This window comes from Sinocyclocheilus rhinocerous, unplaced genomic scaffold (genome assembly GCF_001515625.1).
Source record: "Sinocyclocheilus rhinocerous isolate Xijiao unplaced genomic scaffold, SAMN03320098_v1.1 scaffold2318, whole genome shotgun sequence".
In the NCBI taxonomy this organism is placed as follows: Eukaryota; Metazoa; Chordata; class Actinopteri; order Cypriniformes; family Cyprinidae; genus Sinocyclocheilus; species Sinocyclocheilus rhinocerous.
The window spans coordinates 70,621-91,582 of record NW_015654931.1 but is presented as its reverse complement, the minus strand read 5'-3'; the positions used below and the strand labels follow the sequence as shown (position 1 = coordinate 91,582).

The window sequence follows — 20,962 nt, the reverse complement described above, 5'->3', positions numbered from 1 at the left end:
TATATATATATATATATATATATATATATATATATATATGAGACCCATGTGTGCTTATCACGCCCCCTTTGACCCTGACCCTCATGACAGTGTGACTTTAGCACTGAAATACGTCTCGGGCCGCCGCTGTATGAGTTCTTTAAGTGAGAGAGTGAGTGAGAGAGACCCACCGTGGTGTACTTGCCCAGCTGGCAGAGTGAGGGAAACGTCTCTTGGTGAGCTTTTTGTATCTTCTCGATGATGGTCTCTAGTTCTGCTGTCATCTCATAACTCTCGGCCAGCTCCTGCTTTGGAATCTCCTTTTTCTTCTTATTTCTGTCATTCCGGACAGCTGAGAGTGCAAAACAAAATCAAGGGAGGTCACTCATACTTTCTGGTCTGTTTATATTTCAGTGATAATGTTCATTCACATATATATATATACTATAGTTCATTTATGTAAGTGAGGATTGCAGAATAAAGTAAACTGTGACATTATACCCAAAAATTCTTCATACAGTGGACTACCAGTAAAATTGATAAAAATTTGGGACCAACAATTATTCAGACACTTTGACCTGACCATGTTTTGTTGAAGTGTTTTTTCTTTAATTGCTAATGCGAACTTTTTACACCACAGACTGAACAAAATTAAGCATCACTTGCTAATTTGTTGACCTAAAGTGGTGTAATCTAATTGTGTACTTACATTTAACAGCTGACAGCTATCCAACCTAATTCATTATCAAAGTTATCTGACATTATCAAGCTGAATTTGTTCTGACACAGTTTAACTCTGAGTTCTTGTCATATTTTATTACCATTTTCTAAACTATAACGAATAAACTGTGATAATGTGAGAAATGTTGATGGTGTCTGAATAAATTTTGGTTTGACTGTATGCATATACTGTATATAAATCAATTCTACAACCAACTAACTTGATGATTTCTTCAGATTTGGCCATAATGAGATATCATAACTATGCTGCCTACTGCATATTTTGGCCATATGTCTTTATGTCAGGAGTATACTTATGATACCTTACAAATGTTGCCTATAGGGTGTTGCTTGCTAGATTTTTGGAAAAGAGCTAAAATGTATAAAATTAGATGCACAGTACACAAATGATTTTATTAATATGCCTAACCTTTATTAATATGGCAAAACCTTCAGCAAAAGTTTTGTTTTATTTAGTTATTTATTGAAGATGCGATGAAAATCTACACCTACATGGGAAATTACAGTATATTAAACACGAGCATTACAGGAAAAAAAACCATGTGCAGCACTGTACTAAATGTCAATGTCAGCAGTTTCATTTTTGAGATTTAAAAGAGAAAAAGAAACTCTTCAGTAATAGTTGTCAACCTCACTATTGTTATACTGTGTCAGCACATAGTCACACAATATCAGCAATGGAAAATTATTGCAGAATCGAACAGAAATGGTCTTTGCAGTTATAAATATGCTTCAATCCAAAGACTTCAGTAGGCTGATCCCCACTTCAAAAGAAGCATCGCTGTCAATGAAAGTGCAGCGTTTGGTCACGTCACATCATATTAGAGGCGTGTTATGAGACAGCCTTGATCTAGCCGAGGCGTTACAAACACAATCTGTTAACACTGCATATTCAATGCCACACCAGACACAGTGCAAGTGAATGTTGCTCGACTGTAGCGGGTTATTTACAGTCAGTGTTGGGAAGGTTACTTTGGAAATGTAATAGGTTACAGATTACAAGTTACTCTGTTTAAAATGTAATAAGTAGTGTAACTATTTCAATTACTTTATTAATGTAACTGATTACTTTTTGATTACTTTTCTAAATGTCTAATGCATGTTGTCAACTGTTAATCATTTGGAAACATTTAAAGCAGGCAGGTTTAACATTACAGTAGTACTCAACACTGATTACTGTCAGACTTTCAAAAGCCTTCATCACTTGAATTAAGATTATAATAATTTCATTTTAAAGCACAGCCACCACAAAATCAGAAATCATTCTGAAATTAAATACAGATTTAAAATCAAAACAAGAAATAGTTTAATAACTATGGTACTTTTTTAAAATCAAATCTTTGCATAGCTATGGCAAGAAACACTGGCATCTAACAATGCCTTGGAAAAAAAGAGTTAATCTTAAAAAATAAAGCATATACATAAACCCTATTCTGTCCTATTCTCTGTCCTAAACTCCTGAAACATTGGTGTCTCATATTTTAGAGCAGTCAATGCAGTTTGGGAAAGAAATCAATCGAATCTGTATATGTGAGAAAATATTCAGATAAACAGATTACAGTTACATTTATTTTGTAATTAAATTACGTAATTCCGTTACATGTAACTAGTTACTCCCTAACACTGTTTACAGTGATGTTGCCAAGATTTCCTTAAATTAGTACTGGGTCAAAATCAAGGTCAATAAGTCACCTCTGTCACGGGAAAACTAATGTACCCCTAATGTGTATAACAATTACGGCCCTTAAACAATAATAAAAAAAAAAGATACCTGTTTTGAAGATCAAATGGCTTTTAATGAGAATGATGCATAACACAAATATTGCATTTGTACTCCTCGAACATATCCAATACTGTAGCTTTCTTTTGCACTAAACCAAAGACTCCTACAGCTCCATGCAAATGTTCCACAATATGGGAACGTAACAAATACTGTGGCTTCCATCCCGTCGGCACTGCATCAAACCGCATCTGTAGATGTATGTCAAGGTCGATGAAGCACACTGCTCTATTATTCAGCTACAAGCTGGAGCCCAGTCATCGGCCAGCATTATTAATCCAGAAGAGGCTGATGAAGTTCGCACTGCTGCTTGAGATCATTAAGGAGAGAACACCTGGTGTTTTGGAGGGCCGTCTGGGGACCGTCCTGTTTCATTAAGCCTCGGAGGGGCTCATCTTTGAAGCTGCTCTCTGCAGGAGAGGAGTCTCAGACAATACCCCCAAACAAGGCAAAGATCTTTCTCAACAACGCCAACCCTAAATCAGACCTCCGCAAACAATCCTGATGAAATTCAAAGCAAGTTCGGTCGGCCGCTGTTGTTATTGCAGTCCCCCAGAGACTGTAGCAGCCATGGCTGATAATGAAACTGATACCAATTTTCTCACACATCTGCCCTAGTAAAATGTGCATCCTTTTCATATTTAAAAAGCAGAGGTCCTTAAAAAGATTTATATTAGAAGAGATTTATTTGTAAGGGCTCTAACAAGTACTGACCGAATTACAACAAATGACTCATATGGTACTTTAAGTAGGAAGATTGTTGCATTGTTAAAAGTAGAAAAGAGTACACTCATATAATTATATACAGTGGATTCAGAAAGTATTCAGCCTTATGCAAATGCATTTATTTATTTATTTTTACATCAGTCTACACTCCATATACCCCATAATGACAAAGCAAAAACCAGACTTATGATAACTTTGAAATTGATTATTTCTCTCTATAAGAAATAAACTGAAACATCACATTGACACATGCACTAAACTTCTTTGCAGTTTTAACAGTTAGCTCAGCTGGGTCCACTGATCTATAAGAGAGAACTTGATTGCTCATAACATCATAACAAGTGAAGTCACTGCACCACCACATTGGTATTCCCCATAGCATCCCCATGCATGCTGAATAACTAGTAAATCATCTGATTTTTATTAGTACACTTGGTTACTTTATTTTAAGGTCCAATTCTCGGTATTAACAAACCATTAATTATGACTTTTGCCTCAATAAACTCCTCTAATTTGCTGCTTATTAATAGTTAGTAAGGTAGTTTTTAAGTTTAGGATTATGGATGTAGAATATGGTCATGCAGAACATGTGCTTTATATAAGCACTAAGAAACAGCTGATATGTTAATAATAGGCATGCTAATAAGCAACTTGTTAATAGTGAGAATTGGTCCCTATACTAAAGTGTTACCGTAAACTTTCCCTAACAAGTCACCGTTCGTCATTTATATTTATTACTGTAGTGAACATCAGATCAGCAGACATGTGAGACTCCTTAACACATGTATTACTGTAAAAACGTCAAAGTGTTTATACTGAAATCTGAATGAAGATTTGTGTTGTAACCACATAACCATATATACCTTAGTTTGGCCTACAGTTATTCACAGTGGATAGTTGCGAACCAGTCTCCGGCTACTCGCAAGGGGGCGGAGTCCCGTTGCCGCTGCCGCGATCTGCGGCTCGTTCTGGCGGAAGGCAGACGAGAACCACTTCCAGCAGTAGCGCGGGCGGTTTGAGGGTTACAGTGATGGCAAACCCCGCAGGGAACCAACCCTCTGGGGACCATAACTCCTCTTGCTCCTCCGATCCAGTGGAGCGACCCACGGTAAACCACCCTCTTTAAAGAGCGTACTAGCGGTATCCAGTGGACCTCCCCCTGACCAGATGTCGATCTCAGCATCGGAGGGAGAGCTGTCCGATGAGGATTCGGCCGCGCTGCTGCCCTCCGGGACGGTGGCAAAGCCTAGATTGGTCTATCGAAGCGATATCCCAATTCGTCGGTCCCGACGTGACGTCTCCGTTCCCTCCTTCAAGGAACGAGGGTTACCATACGTAACCGAGACGTTATGTTTTGTAATATGACATTGTTTTTATTCAAACGGTATCTGTAAATGATTCAACAATGATTTCATTAACAGCATGTATATCTGTGAGATGTAACTATGGGAGTAAATCTGAGTAAATTCAATAGATTGGACAACTGATTTGGAAAGACATAAACCTATAAGAGCTGAAAATGCCTATTGGAGCAAAAATCAAGCCTTTAGGCCAAAAGAAGTCTCTGCAGAGCTCAGAAACAGGATTGTGTCAAGGCACAGATCTGTGGGAGGCTACAAAAAATCTGCTGGACTGAAGACCTCCATTATTCTTAAAGGGGTCATCGGATGCCCATTTTCCACAAGTTGATATGATTGTTTAGGGTCTTAATGAAAAGTCCATAACATACTTTGGTTAACATTTCTCAATGGTAGTGTAAAACAACACCGTTTTTACCTGGCCAAAAACAGCTCTTTTCAGAGCAAGCCGTATTGTTGCATGCCGCTTTAAATGCAGATGAGCTCTGCTTAGGGATGGGTAGATTGACACCTAGTGTCGACACCTGTTTCGAGTTTTTGACACACTAGTGTTTCGAAACAGTGTTCCGGAGCATTGCTTGAAATGAGGCTGTCACGTGACCTGTGAAAACGAAGCTTTGTTACCTCACTGACACGTCACGCTAGGCTCAAATACAAAGCGTGTCGATTGCGCTGTCCCATACCCGCGGTCCATTTAGTGCAACGTTATAGTTATATCAGTCAGCATGCCTATATGTATTGTGGCGAGTTGCCAGCAGCTCATCATATGTCGCCCCTGGTAACACACACAGACCAGCTGAGGAGCAATCACCAAGCCCAGCTGATGGCAGTCAATCAGTCAATCATCAGTCAGTCTCCTAGACAAGGATTTAAACCTCAGTGGAAACAGAAGAGGGAGAGATCCTTCTCTAGACTGACGGTAACACTTGTGCTTTTGTTTCTTTGCCAGAGAGTGACTGAAAGGAGTTTGCTGTTATGGATCCTCCACAGGCAGATCGCTGCATATACTGATTCCTGCCTGTTCAGAAGACTTTCACCCACTCTCAGCTGGACCACAAACACTCTTTCACTGGCGAACACCCATAAGGATGACTACTTCAATGAATGCAGACTGGAGGAGTACAGTCAAGCTTCCCCGGGCTGGTTTCTTTGCGTTTGCTCACTTGTAAATAAACACACCCTCCGGTTGAACTCATTTTCTCGTGTCTATTCTCCTTTTCCCCCTCAGGAACCCGCTACATTGGTGGAGAATGTGGGCAAGGCGGAGCCTAGACAGCACAGTTGGGCAACACCTGATCGTGAAAACCCGCACCGGGACGGAGGAACGACGGGGAAAGCCTCCCAACCACAATATGGGTAAGTGACGTTTCTTCTATTGCCATTTACCCTGTGGTTGGTTGAGGCTGTCGACTAAAACCCGGTTTCTCTGTCCCTGTTCTGGTGCAGTGCGAGAGGGAGAACTGCCCAGAGAGGAATCCCCGCCCCGCCCACTCTGACCGTTTGGAGCCTGGTTGAGGATGGTAGCACTCCCGTGTGGGCGGCGGTGTTATGACGGGGATTACGCTTGGGGGCATGTGGCGAGTCGGCTGCCTCTCCCTAATTCTCATCATCACCCCGTCCCTTAATCACCGCCCTTTGCCAGGCTCACGACAGGAGTGGGTGCATGAGAGAGGAGGGGCGCAGAATCATCCAGGTCTGGCGGCGTGTGATTAGGCACACCTGAAGAATGGAGCCTCGTCACCGCTGCTGTTAAATGCTGAGCGCGCCTCTCCTCGAGAGACCGGTCTTTTCCCCGTGCATGCAAGTGCAAGTGGTGTCCTAGTGGGTCCAGGAAGGGTGCGTAGAGGGATTCCTGCGCCGCCAGAGCTGTGAGCTGCCGGACCCGCGGTCTGGATTTAGGACACACCCATGACTCCGCTGACGGGCTTGGATGCTGGGCAGGGGAATCTCCTCCAGCGCCGTGGGTTAGGGAAGAAGCCGCTGAAAAGAAGCCGCAGCCACTCACGCCCCGGCCGTGCGGCCGCCGGACTCCGCCCCTTACCTGGACCGCTCCTTCCTGAACACTACCTGTCCTTCACTATTTCCCTGCACAATGAGGACACCAGATCCCCCGTTTATTTTGGACACTTTATTCCCATTTCTGGACACTTTGTTGATTTTGTTTAAAGGCCTCTCCGAGGCCTGACACCACACCCACTGTGTCTGTCGTTTGCTCCTCCCGCCACAGTATGTAGAGGTTTTTATGTGGTGTATCGTTGTTATAGTACTATTAAAAACAATGACATGTGAATGTCTGTTGACTAGGGGTGGAACGGTTTGTGGAAAAATCGAACCGTACGGTTCTCCACACCCGGTTCGGCGCACCCACTAGGACCGTGGTTCAACTTCAATCTGACAACGCATCTGTAATATGGTTTGCTATAAATAACACGTAAAACAAACAGGGTTCGGCTAATATATGTTTCTGTTGATGGATGCGCATTCTGGCTTCCCAATACATTACAACAACAGCGATGTTAAAAAAACAAACGTGGACAAACCATTCACTCTTGTTCAATGCGAATGCCGTATGCTGGAATATGAGCATTTATTCTGTCATCCCCTGGGTGCTGATAGCGCGCGCACAGGTGAGACCTGAACAGCACATGTTGATATCTGTGTTTAAGCTAAACTCGTTTAGAGCCAGAGCCAGAGGACGCGAGTTCGCGCGCGCAGTGAGAAGATTTGTGTGTGTGCTCATCGGAAGCGCGCAAACCAGCGCCTCAGAACGCATGCAAATATTAAGCTCTCTCTGAAGTACTGTTTAAATGGACAAATTCACACAAATTATGTCAAAATGCCCGTCTCTTGGTAAGTATCCTATAGCAGACATAGCCGGCTGAACATACAGTATCAGTGCACTGGATCAGTGCATTCTCTTAAAGTGACAGCACTTTCTTAATATGAAATCAAACAGCAAAACAAAGAAATCATTCACTGATCTTTGATTGAATAGCTTTTGTAACTTTAATAAAGATTAATCTTTAATTTATACAGTTAAATATGCAATGCTGTTTTACATTTCATTACTTTATTCAATTTCTGTACCTGAAATCTAATGTTAGACTTACCCTCAAAAAATCGCTGTTTATTTTATTTGTATCTTTACTCTATTGTATTTATTTGTGCTGTTGCTTGTAGTTAGATTATTCTTATTTTCTTTTTTTCTTTGACAGTATAGTTTTTGCCTAAACATAGCACATACAGAACCATACCGAAACTGTGACTCTAAAACCGTGATGCAAACCGAACCATGAGTAAGTTGAACCGTTCCACCCCTACTGTTGGCTCAACCACTGTTCCCAAAAAGGATAATAGTCCTTCCTTAACTACAAACATTTTTGCTGCTTGTAAACGCCGTCCTCAGTTGTCAACAGCTCACATTGGCGAGAAAAATATATTATTGCAAAATATATTAAATGCAATAATTGCATTTGTGTTTTTTTAACAATATGCATCTTTGTGTTGTTTTGTAAGGAAGACACAAAAATGGTGCAATGAAAAATGACGTAGGTTTAATTTATTGGCGTATTAAACATTCTATATAGAAGGTGAAAAGACACAAGTTTGATGCAAGTAAAAGTGATATAAACAAAGTCTTTATTGTCATTGTATTGTGCAAAATACAATAAATTTGGGAAACTCTATCGCTGCACACACACATGCCGCCTTGCTATGACACATAGGCTTATAGACAATTAAACCTTACAATGACATCCCAATGAACAAAACTCTAAATGAAAAAAAAAAATCTAAATGATACAGTTGGTGTAAGAACTTTTATTGACCACTAGATGGCAGAGTAGAGCACTTTGTCAAAAGCTTCGAAGCATCAACACAGTTTGTTGTAAAAGCCTCACTGCTTCAAAAGCCTCGTTCGGCACATCCCTAGCTCTGCTCACCCTGCCCCTCTCTTCCGAGCAGCTCTCTGAGAGACGGTAAACTTTAGCCGCATTCATCGTGAAACTTGCTAAATAGCACGTTATTAGGACGAAACCTTACGAAAAAAGAAAACACGCAAAAATCGCGGTTGCTGTGGTTCTTGCATTCCTCTGCGGTTTGCTCGTCAATAGCGTGGTTATCGCGACAGCCCTAGTTGTATCTGCCTGTTATATCTTGTGTTTTATTGACAAATGGTAGGTTTAGGGGCAGGGGTTGGGCTATGTGCTCGTAAATGTGTAAACAGTGTAATATAAAATAAAACTGTTGTGACTGTTAACATTGAAAAATCACACCCCAACATATATGCAATAATGGCAATATTATTACCCAATATATAATTTAATCATGATGATAAAATTCCCAGTGCCTTTCATGTCAACATATTGACGCCAAGGGTTTCTTATTTAAAGCAATGGAGGACCGTGTGTAAAAAAGTGACGCCAAAGGGTCCTGACCAAGCGTCAATATGTGACGAGTTGGGAGTGAGAATGTGTTGACAGTACATCCAACCTGACAGAGCTTGAGAGGATCTGCAGAGAAGAAAGGCAGAAAATCCCTAAATACAGGATTGTTGCATTATACCCAAAAAGACTTGAAGCTGTAATTGCTGCCAATGGTGCTTCAGCTATGTACAGCTAAGGGTCTGAATAATAATGCAATTTGATATTTTAACAAATTTGTTTCACGAATGCGGAACACGCACAAACAAAAGAGGCGGGATTTATAGCATGAACCAATCACAGCCAAATATTACCAATCATATACAATCTTATCGCTATGGAGGCATTGCCTTTCCCCCATTTGTTCTCAATTACCCCCCACAAAAGTCACGGCACGTTATGGGGGGTCTGTTAAAACTCAATGGGCTCAGGGGAGGCAAGAGATACACCGACTCCTGCTGTAACTTTACCTGTTGCTGTCGCTGTTTCTTTAGAAAAACGAGTGGTTTATACACTTTTAATGATTTTTTTTGGTAATATTGGCTTTGTTCTATTTTTCTACTATGATTTTTTTCACTGCCTCCCTTAACTCCTTGGAGAAAGCAATTCCAGAAAGCAAGGTTAGCTTACCATCTGCTAAAGCCTGAACTCTCGGTTGACTATGGAAACGGACGCTAAGAAAAAACGTGCCATACTACTTCTTTCCTCTTCTTCCGTTCAAGGCTATTTGCATACTTAGTGCATATCGCCACCTAATTGGTGGTTGTGAAAACATTTTTCATTTCTTTTTTCATTTAATCTTTAATCCTTGAGAATAAGAATTACATTGTTAGTTTGATGCTAATTATATAATAGTCATATCACATATGTATTTTTATTATAGAAATATATTATAGAAAATGCAGATCCATGATGTGTGAGATCATAATAAAATATAATAAATACATATAATAAAATGAACATTACCTTGTAATAATAGAGTTTCATAATTTATACAGATAACTATTACACTGTAAAAAATCAAAAGTTGAGAAAACTTAAAAGTTTAAGTCAACCAGCTTCAGGGGATTTTTGAGTTTTCTCAACTTGTATTCAGTTTATGCAACAAAAACTTGAGAAAATTAAAAATCTCCTACAAAAAAAAAAAAAAAAAGGTTGAGAAAACTCAAAAATCTCCTGAAGCTGGGTGCCTTAAACTTTTACGTTTTCTAAACTTTTGATTTTTTACAGTGTATATATGGCAATACAATACATATAATAACCATATGTAGGGGGTCTACAAGTTCTATTTCGCAAAAGCTTTTATTTTGAAATTTGGCATGGGCGCCGCCATTTTTTTCTCTGGTGTATGTGTGACGAATGCATGGAGAGAGAGAGAGAGAGAGAGAAAAAGGAGAGGAGCAGCGGCGAGCGGATGAAGGATGTGCCGATTTTTGAACTTTTTATTACATTAACACGTTTAGGCTGGTGCCATACATTAGAGCCGCATGACGTTGCTTCTAAGTTTCTGTTTGTCTTAACAAGCCTGTTATTCATAGTGACGTAACAAGTTTTCGTCGTGTTCGTGCGTGAAGCTGGGCGACAGGCCTGTTACAATTTATTAAGTTATTCAGCGTTGGAGTTGAATACTTCTGCGTTTTTGTGTGTTTTTCGCATCCAGATTTTTGTTTTTGTTAGTTCAAATGAACTCAAAACGTGGTGCATGCCGTTGCTTATTTTTGTGAGGAGAGTTGGCTGATTCGTTGGATGGGATCGTGTATTGTTTGTATTCTCGGGCTGATCTCCGTTGGACAGGATTGCGGCCTCGTAGGATCGAGTTGTAGCCTTCAAGATCACGGGGACAATCGTTGGGGATCATATAGTGAAGGAACATTACCCTGCCTTAAGCATCTTTGGTTCCATCTGGACATTCCATTTGATGAGACGGCATGGGGGAGGGGAAAATTGGCTCTTCATTAATTGTTTTTTTTTTGTTGTATGATTTTGTTATTGCTTTACATTTATCTATCTTTATTCTTGGGTTGATGTTTGTTCATTTGTTTGATCTTGTTTTAATTTTGTAATGTTATATGTTAGGTGTGAAGTGTTTGTCTCCTCTCTTGTGTTATGATGGGCCTGTCCTTTCCTTTAAAAGCTGATGCTTTGTTCCCTGTGTTAGGTCAGTTTGGTTCTGTTAGTTTGCTTTGCATGTTTGTTGTTTTGACCTCATTATTCCCCTTATGTTAATTTATGTGAACTAATCCTTTGTTTGGGTTCAATTAAACCTTCATTTGGAACCTTCAGATCCCACAAGTCGAGATCTTTAACCACCTTACCATAGCATGTCCTCTAGGTTCAGCTGTTCTTTCTGGTTATTCTGATACTCGTCTTTCTCTTTCACCTGGTGTCATGGTGTCCTTCAGTGTGTGTTGTGGTATTATTAATGAGACATGACCAGCACACTCTCGCTCTAGCAGTGTGGCTGACCATCTGTGCGTGTCCAGTACAGATGCAGCAGCAAATAAATGCAATATTTCTGAAACCCAGAATGCATCGCCGTGGAGAGTTGAGTGTCATGTGTATGTTCTGTTCCATTTGACTCTTATTTTGATATGTATTTCTATTTCCTTTAGGCACTGGGTTTCCATTGTTTAGTCCCTCTGTTTCGCTCTCTTGCTTAGTTGGCTCATTTTCCTGTGTATTTAATTCCTTGTGTTTTCAGTTCAGTTTGTTGGTTCTCATTGCATTTTGGTGTGCTTTCGCATTTTTCCTGTGCTCCTGTGAGTTTTGTTTCCCTTTATTAAAGTTAAACGGCTGCAGACAGATTATTTTCTCACCTTGTTTGAACCCACTGTGACACTGAGGTCCATGCAAGGTTATTGCATTTTTTAATTAGTTTTATTTTAATACCATTTCAGGATTACTCTACATTGGAATGTAGCTTTAGTCAGTTTTAGTTGTGGTAATTATGGTGAAGAAGTCAGTCGAGGATTGCGTGCAGCCAGTGCTGTTCCACTGCAGGAGCGACCGATCAAACAGCGGTGTAATGATGATGGTGGTCTGTGGAAGATAAAGTGCTGGCCATCTCCTCATGGATCTAAACGTGGACAGCTGGAGTTCTGCTGCTCAAGTGCTCTGTGTATCTGTCTATCATTCAGCTGTGAAATGCTAGAGATAATCTCAGTGAGGTCATTACAGGCTCTTGACAGCTGCTAATACTAGCGAGACAGAGAGAGTAAAATAACAAGGTGGGTGGGAGATTATGAGCTAATGGCTTGACTGTTACTCAGTTTCAGAAGTGTCTTGCTCCTTGACAGTGATACAGTCTTACAGGCCTATTCACATCAAGAGAGGTGCAACAATGTGAATCTCCAATGAAAATTCAGATGATTAATTCAACTGAATTAATGAAAAATATTACTACATAATTTATAACGAGTCAACTACATAATGCAACTATATGGATGTGCCTGAAGCTGAATACAGTACCTTATTCAGAAAGGCACGGAGAATGATTTCAAAATGATTCATTACTAACGAACAGAAAACCAACGAGTCAAGGCTTGAATGCAATGCATACATTCTGTTTATAATCTCTTCAACATGTGTTATTCATGCTGCAAGAGCTGCGTCTATATTTAGTGATGTATAAAACAACAAAGTAGTTCAGAAATAGTGTTCAGCTTGCTTTAAAATGTAGCTACAAATCCAGTGTTGCTTCACACAAAATAAGCATTGCAGTGCAATTCCATTAATTTAAATAAATAACTGTGATTACAATTTCAAGGGAAAATTATTGATAATTTAGGTGAAGTTTTGGTGCAAAAATGTGGTGCTTTAAATATTCAATTTGAATGAACTTAATATATCTGTTCAGATCGACTTAATCATTTTGCACACCGTCAATGCAACATATATATATATATATATATATATTTTTTTTTTACAAAGAGATTTTTTATTCTCTTTTCCAATACACAGCAAACAAAACTTGTTAACCAATAAGAGTCGTGTTTAGGTCATGTGCCAGAGATGCTGTTGTTGCATAAAACTACGACTTGGTGGCACTATTTTGCTAAGTGACAGTGAATAGCAGAGGAATAAGAACAAACATGAGAATAAAAAATAAATAAATAAAAACTGGTATATCACCATCCTGATATGCAAACAGAATATTATCCCACTGACTTTGTGTATGTGCTCTCTCTACTTTTATATAAGTGCCATTTTTTACTGTCAAAGTGTGAAATTGTAATTTTGTTCAGCCAGTCTGACATATTTTTGCATGCAAAAATTATAATTTTCGTATCTAACGTTTGTTTTGGTACGATCAGCTCTTAAATTCAACTGAGGTCTTCCATCAACATCAATGACTAAGACAGCTGCCACACACGCTTCTGTGAGACAACTACATACGATAAGTTAAAGAGCAAGAAATGGAGGGCCGACCGTGATATTGCTGCATTTGTCGCTCTTTTGTTCAGAAGAAGAGCGTGAAAAAGAATCACCTCTTTTCCTGCGGCAAATGGAGTGTGAAGTCGACTTGAACCATAAGTGCTGATGCAATCAAACAATGGTAATAATGTGTAAAATGCAAACAGCTTCAGATGGCTTGAACGGTGGTGTTTGGAATCTAAAGCAATGATGCGTACAACATGCCACGGTGGTACATTTGCGGTGCGACTCCTGAAAGAAGTGAATCACTGAAGTCCTGCTGAGGTACAACATTTTTATCATGTTTTTGCCCATTTTTCAATTGAACACATATGGGTTTAATTAAATACCCAATCAATGGGACAATGATGCATCTCTAAGAAATCATCACAGACAGATTCCTTTGAGGAACTCACTGCATGGAGGGTATTATTCAGGTTCAAATAATTACTTTTTTTTTCTCATAACTTTAGAGCAAAATTATTGCACAATTTTTTTTCACTTTTGTTATGTTCTTAGTTATGTTAAATGGTTAAATGATTGGAGGGATATATTTTAAATTGAACCAATCTATTGACTTTGTTGCAATGGTTTTGAGTGGTACCTTGATCTCTGCTTCAAACCAACCATCACAATTTAACATGAATAACTAAAATACCTCTAGGAACTCTAGGACAAATGTGAGACTGATATGGTCTTATTCTCAGGAGTAACATTTGAGAAGAAAGAGATGTCTCCATTTACTCAATTTTTAAGAGATCTCAGTTGTTGTTTTAATGTTACAATGAGACAGTTCCCAATTAGGATTACATAACTGTTTTAAATGGTTTAAGACTTATTTATAACAAATGCACAAATAAATTATTAGTTTCATTGGGGAGTCATATGAAATCGGGGTGGAATACGGGACAATACGGACAGTGCTCTAAACATGGCTATCAACACATCTCATATCTAGCGCTGCCCCCGACTAAAGATTTTTCTAGTAGTCAACTAATCACACATTTACAGTATATTAATTTAATTAATTAAATATATACTGGGGGGGTGGGGAACGAAACCATAATGAGCCTTTAATTTAGCCTAATCCATGCTCAAGCACACGCATAAAGCTTGCCCAATGCACCGGCAAAAGTATTGACCATGTGTTTGGAAAAATAGCAAGGGGATATTTCAATTATTTACTAATAAACTAGTGTAATAAACTAGTGTTTTCTCAGTAAGTGTCGACTGCAAAGATGAAGCTGATGATGCTGACTCACCATCTCCGCAGTACAGTGATGCGCCTTCAGAGAGAAATGCCCCTTATACGGATTAAACTAGAGTAGCTATTTGTTTTCTATTTGAATTGGTTAAAGTAGACACTTCAAGCTTTTTATAGATATATTTCTCATGTCTGTGAGGCAAGTAGCCTATACGGTGACTTTTGGTTCATTTTTGTGACAAGCTCCAGTTCACGGAAACAGAGACAACAGAAAGTACAGTATATCCTAATTTTAAGTTGTTTCCATTGTTATCTGGAAAAGAAAAGCCAGTGATTGCGCCAGTGAATCCATGTCCTCCGACTGCTAGCTAATAGCTTCCACACGCTGCACAAACACTTGGATATGAGGCTAATGGCGCACATTGTAAGTTGCTACTAACATGTTTCAATTATAAGTGAATGTTTGGTTTTCCTGCCCGATATACTGTTATTACCTCAAGTACCAGCCGATAACAATCTGTCCATCACAGACACAAATTGTTTTTCTGCGGCTAACCAATTTATTTTTATTATTCTTCTGTCAGAGACGAGTAGGGCAGCCCTACAAACTTGCATTAGTTGATTTATACTGGGTATAAAAAGGCCAAACAATTAAAGCCCTTAAGAGCAATCTTGATAACACCGTATTGAGCAACTATAGACCAATATCAAACCTTCCTTTTATAGGAAAGATTATTGAAAAGGTAGTCTTTAATCAGCTGAACAAATACTTAAACTCAAATGGATACCTGGACAATTTTCAATCTGGTTTTCGACCGCATCACAGCACAGAGACAGCGCTCATTAAGATAATAAATGATATTCGCTTAAATTCTGAATCTAGCAAAATATCAGTGCTGGTACTACTAGAACTCAGTGCTGCGTTTGACACTGTCGATCATAACATACTACTAGAGAGACTGGAAAACTGGGTCGGGCTTTCTGGGATGGCAATCAAATGGTTCAGGTCATACTTAGAAAGGAGTGGTTATTATGTGAGTATAGGAGAGCATAAGTCTAAGTGGACGTCCATGACATGCGGAGTCCCACAAGGCTCAATTCTTGCACCGCTCTTGTTTAGCCTGTATATGCTCCCACTAAGTCAAATAATGAGAAAGAACCAAATCGCCTATCACAGCTATGCAGATGATACCCAGATTTACCTAGCCTTATCTCCAAATGACTACAGCCCCATTGACTCCCTCTGCCAATGCATTGATGAAATTAACAGTTGGATGTGCGAGAACTTTCTTCAGTTAAACAAGGAAAAAACTGAAGTCATTGCATTTGGAAACAAAGATGAAGTTCTCAAGGTGAATGCATACCTTGACTCTAGGGGTCTAACAACTAAAAATAAAGTCAGGAATCTTGGTGTGATTCTGGAGACAGACCTTAGTTTCAGTAGTCATGTCAAAGCAGTAACTAAATCAGCATACTATCATCTCAAAAACATTGCAAGAATTAGATGTTTTGTTTCCAGTCAAGACTTGGAGAAACTTGTTCATGCCTTTATCACCAGCAGGGTGGACTATTGTAATGGTCTCCTCACCGGCCTTCCCAAGAAGACCATTAGACAGCTGCAGCTCATCCAGAACGCTGCTGCCAGAATTCTGACTAGAACCAGAAAATCTGAGCATATTACACCAGTCCTCAGGTCCTTACACTGGCTTCCAGTTATATTTAGGATTGATTTTAAAGTACTTTTACTCGTTTATAAATCACTCAATGGCCTAGGACCTAAATACATAGCAGATATGTTCACTGAATATAAACCTAACAGACCACTCAGATCATTAGGATCAAGTCAGTTAGAAATACCAAGGGTTCACCCAAAACAAGGGGAGTCTGCTTTTAGTTATTATGGCGCCCGCAGTTGGAATCAGCTTCCAGAAGAGATCAGATGTGCTAAAACATTAGTCACATTTAAATGCAGACTCAAAACTCATCTGTTTAGCTGTGCATTTATTGAATGAGCACTGTGCGATGTCCGAACTGTTTGCACTATATTTTATGTATAATCGTTTTCTTAAATTCATTTTAAACTTCTTAAATCAATTGTTTTAATCATTTTCAATGTTTTTAAATTCCTTGTTTTATTGTTGTGATTATAATTTTTTTTTTCTTTTCTTTTATGTAAAGCACTTTGAATTACCATTGTGTATGAAATGTGCTATACAAATAAACTTGCCTTGCCTTGCCTTATTCTCAAAGGCATGGGGCACATTTTAGTGTAAGACCTTCGTTCATCTTCAGAACACAAATTAAGATATTGTTGATGAAATCCGAGAGCTTTCTGAACCTCCATAGACAGCAATGCAACTGAAACGCTACTTTCGTGAACATGAGACACGAGAAGAGAAGAAATTGTTGAATAAAGTCGTTATTTTTGTTTTCTTTGCACACAAAAAGTATTCTCGTAGCTTCGTAAAATTATGGTTGAACCCCTGATGTCACGTGGACTATTTTAACGATGTCCTTACTACCTTTTTGGCCCTTGAACGTTTCAGTTGCGTTGCTGTCTATGGGAGGGTCAGAAAGCTCTCGGATTTCATCAAAAATATCTTAATTTGTGTTCCGAAGATGAACAAAGGTCTTGCAGATTTGGAACGACATGAGGGTGAGTGATAAATGACAGAATTTTCAGTTTTGGGTGAACTATCCCTTTAAAAGCTGATAGATAGGCGTGTAAAGATGTATCTGTTCATGGGACAAAATCTTTAGCTGAGGTGTACGTGTGTGTAGGATTAAGTTTTTTAACACTCACACTCTTTGGACATCCCCACAGCGATGCACTTCTGCAGCCGGCAGTATTGACAGCGATTCCGAGTCACCTTGTTGATAATGCAGTTCTTCTCCCTGTGGCATGTGTACACCATGTTCTTCTGGATACTTCTGCGGAAAAAACCCTGTGGAGAGAAATAATCTTGATTTTGCGATCTAGAACTTGTTATGGGTCTCCACTTTTGAAAAGCTGGTTGATTAAGGAAGCTAGTTAGGATGCACACCAGCATTCAGCATACAGTGGTTACCAGCACTGCTGGTCTTTTTAAAAGCGCAGGTCTCACAATGTAAAGTATTTTACATTGGCTGTAGCTTTCAACTTATGGTTTTAGAGTATTTCCAATGAACTGGTCTCCATTTGTCTCCATTTCCAGATGTTGTGAAGCAGAGTAAATTCATGCTGGTCAGACAAAGTCTACTCAAGACAGAGTTGACAAAGTCAACTCTTTCCCGGCTTCCTCTGTCAACCTCTTGGCTGACAATCCTGGATATCAGACAAATACAGAGACCCTCCACCTTCCCCAGCTCCACCTGTATAGATCTGCTACGAGGTGATTCATGTATGCTATATGGGGGTTATTTAATGTATGTTATATTTGCAGCAGCAATATTTCTTACGTGCTCACAGCAGCATGTTGTGGATGTATTGGCAGTAGCAAGTCTCGGTAGCAGATCTATTCCGCCAAGACCAAATACATTAACTTTGTCATGTACATTACCATGCCAATCACTCCGAGAGTTGTCATGACGGAAAACACAGTATGTACTTATTCTGGATGCAAGACAAAACGGCAATGGGATCTAGTAAAGTTGCCAGATCCAACAGGTCATTGTGACATCACTTCAGAAAATCCAGATTAAACCAGTCGATTGCTTTTATGCTACTTTACTCCACATTTTGGAATTTAAAACTTTTGGACCCCATTGACTATTACCATATGGGTAAAAAACACCTAAAAGGTTAATCAAATATCGTCTTTGTGTTTCATAGATGAAAGAAAAGTATAATTATTCAGAAAGGCATGAGGGTGAATAAATGATGACCTATTTGTTGAAGAAGTGTTAGACTAGCTGCACCCTACATGCATAATCGCAGAAGATTACAGATCGAAACAATGCTTTCAAAAATAACTCATATGGCCTAATTAAAATAACTAATTAAAAATGGTTTGATGATTTTGGCAGAGCAATTTGTAGCAGATCCCTCTTATTTCTCTCTTGACACAATAAAATGATAACCTAGAGAATTAAATATTAGGAAGCATCTTTAAGTTTTTAATGAAAATTAATTTGTTGTTGCTCTGTGATCAGTACTATTCAGAAGATGATCAGTCATGAGAGTGTGCACACAAACCCTGCAGTTGATGTGTATGCATGTGTGTGCTTCTACACAAGATAGAATTTCCATTTGCCTTACTGATGAGGCCTTACACGTTCATTAGGGTAGAAAGAACGATGGGTAATATATTAAACTGGAGAATATCGCTCGAAGATCACTCTCTCCGATGCTACAGGGGTCCCCGCTTTACTTCTCCCTTCTCTCTGCATTATTCAGCTGGCTAAGAGAATCAGTTATTTATGGTGATGTCAGCTCAAAGCATTCCCAAGCATGGATATGTATCTCATTGATGGATGAGATGATTGGTTGTTTATTGTGATGTTCAGCTGGCGTGCTGAGCCCAAGGCTGCGGTGACTTTACCCCAGTTCAATTCAGTTGGTTTCTAAGGTCAAACAGTCTGTGCGTGTTGCACTGCCCTTGAAACAAAGAAAATATGGTAGTGAGCATGTATTTGTGTATATAAGATTTGACAGAGACAAAACTGCATAAGATAATAGACTTTTTTTGTTTTTTTAAAGAATTCATCTTGAGCCTACAGTAAATATATACTGGCATATTTTTCACATATAAGCATGAAGCTCATTATTAGTATTGTTTGTTAAGGCATGTGTCACTATTTACATTACTAATTACATACACTATGTTTAACTAGCTACATGTAACAGAATTACGTCATTTAATTACAAAAATTTTTAATTGTAATCTGTTACAGTTACTGGGAAAAATGTATAATTAAATTACAGTTACTTATGAAAATGTTAACGATTACAAAGGGGGTTACATCTGAATATTATTACACACACACAGATTTGATTGAGTTCTTTCCAAAAATTGCACTGACCTGCAATTCAAGTGATGAAGGTTTTGAGAAGTCTGACTAATCAGTGTTGAATACTACTGTAATGTTAACCCTGAAATGTTTCAAAATTATTAACAGTTGAAAACATTCGTTACAAATTTAGAAAAGTAATCAAATGTAATCAGTTACATTAATAAAGTAATTGAAATATTTACTCTACTTATTACATTTTAAATAGAATAACTTGTAATCTGTAACCTATTACATTTCCAAAGTAACCTTCCCAACGCTGACTATTACTTTTGCTTATATAATTTAAAACCCTAATCTTCAGTATTCAATTAATCTTGGACCACTTGTGCTACACACTGTACATGAATGATACCTCTAAGGGGGCAGACTATTATTCGGGTGGACTCTTTTAACTTGAGCCTGTAAACAATAAAGTAGCAACCGCCCACAATACCAGAGCAGCCGTGCAGCAACGCTGTGGCAACTAAGCCTGAGTAAAATATGTACCCTATCTGTCAGTCACTCAACATTATTTCGATGTAGTGACGCAAGGGGGTTGCCCTTGTGGGCCCCAAACACCTCTGATGGTCGGTACATATGATCACTCTGAGAGCATGGATCAATGGATGGAGAGCAACCATCAAAATTTTGCCACCTCAGTTGTTCACAGTCCTGGCCCTTCTGTACCATCTTATTCCTCAGCATGCTCGTTTCTGCCGGTTAAGTTCTCCAATGATCAGTGCCGGTCCGTCCAACAGGCGGTCGTCTAGGGCCCCGCCTTAAGGGGAGGGCGCCGCGGCCGCGAGGTTGTCAATTAAATTTCAAGGTGTGTTCGACTTGAAGCGGCGCGGTGCAGACAGATCAGTGCTTGACATCAATGTTAAAAACATTTAATGACGTTTTTGCTCTAAATTCATTTCATAACATCAGTCGAGTGTTTGAAATAATTTCCTTTTGTGATCTGACGTGGTTTCATATCACAGAATGAGGCAAAATCATTTTATAATATTCTATACAGTGATAAAGGCTATGTCGATTAGCACTGCATTATAAATATACATTATGCATATAAAAAATACCCGTGATGGCTTGAAGAACACAGATACACCATTTAGTCACAATCGTGTGTTTATTATCTTCATTCTTCATCAGTTAAAATGTCCTATCTGCATTTTATTCAGCTACTGCAGCGATAGCATATGCCTTTGTCCATATTAGGGATTTCCTCCAAGTGATTTTTGTGAGTATTTCATTTTATGATTTTTTCACTTATGGTTTACTGCACGAGGGCGCCCTCCGGCTACCAGTATGAATGAAGCAGCTACACCTACTCACGACACCTTATTTTGGGTAAAAATAGGAAAAATAA

General features: G+C 39.0%; 1 protein-coding gene across 1 annotated transcript in view; it reads right to left on the bottom strand.

Moving 5' to 3' along the window:
• LOC107717720 (retinoic acid receptor beta-like) overlaps window positions 1-20,962 on the bottom strand; it is a 110,559-nt gene that overhangs the window by 28,989 nt on the left and 60,608 nt on the right. The window contains exons 3-4 of the mRNA XM_016524557.1: window positions 17,426-17,567; window positions 171-331 (exon numbers count right to left, since the gene is read on the bottom strand). Of these exons, the coding sequence (XP_016380043.1) occupies window positions 171-331; window positions 17,426-17,567 (303 nt within the window). The remainder of the gene's footprint in view (window positions 1-170; window positions 332-17,425; window positions 17,568-20,962) is intronic.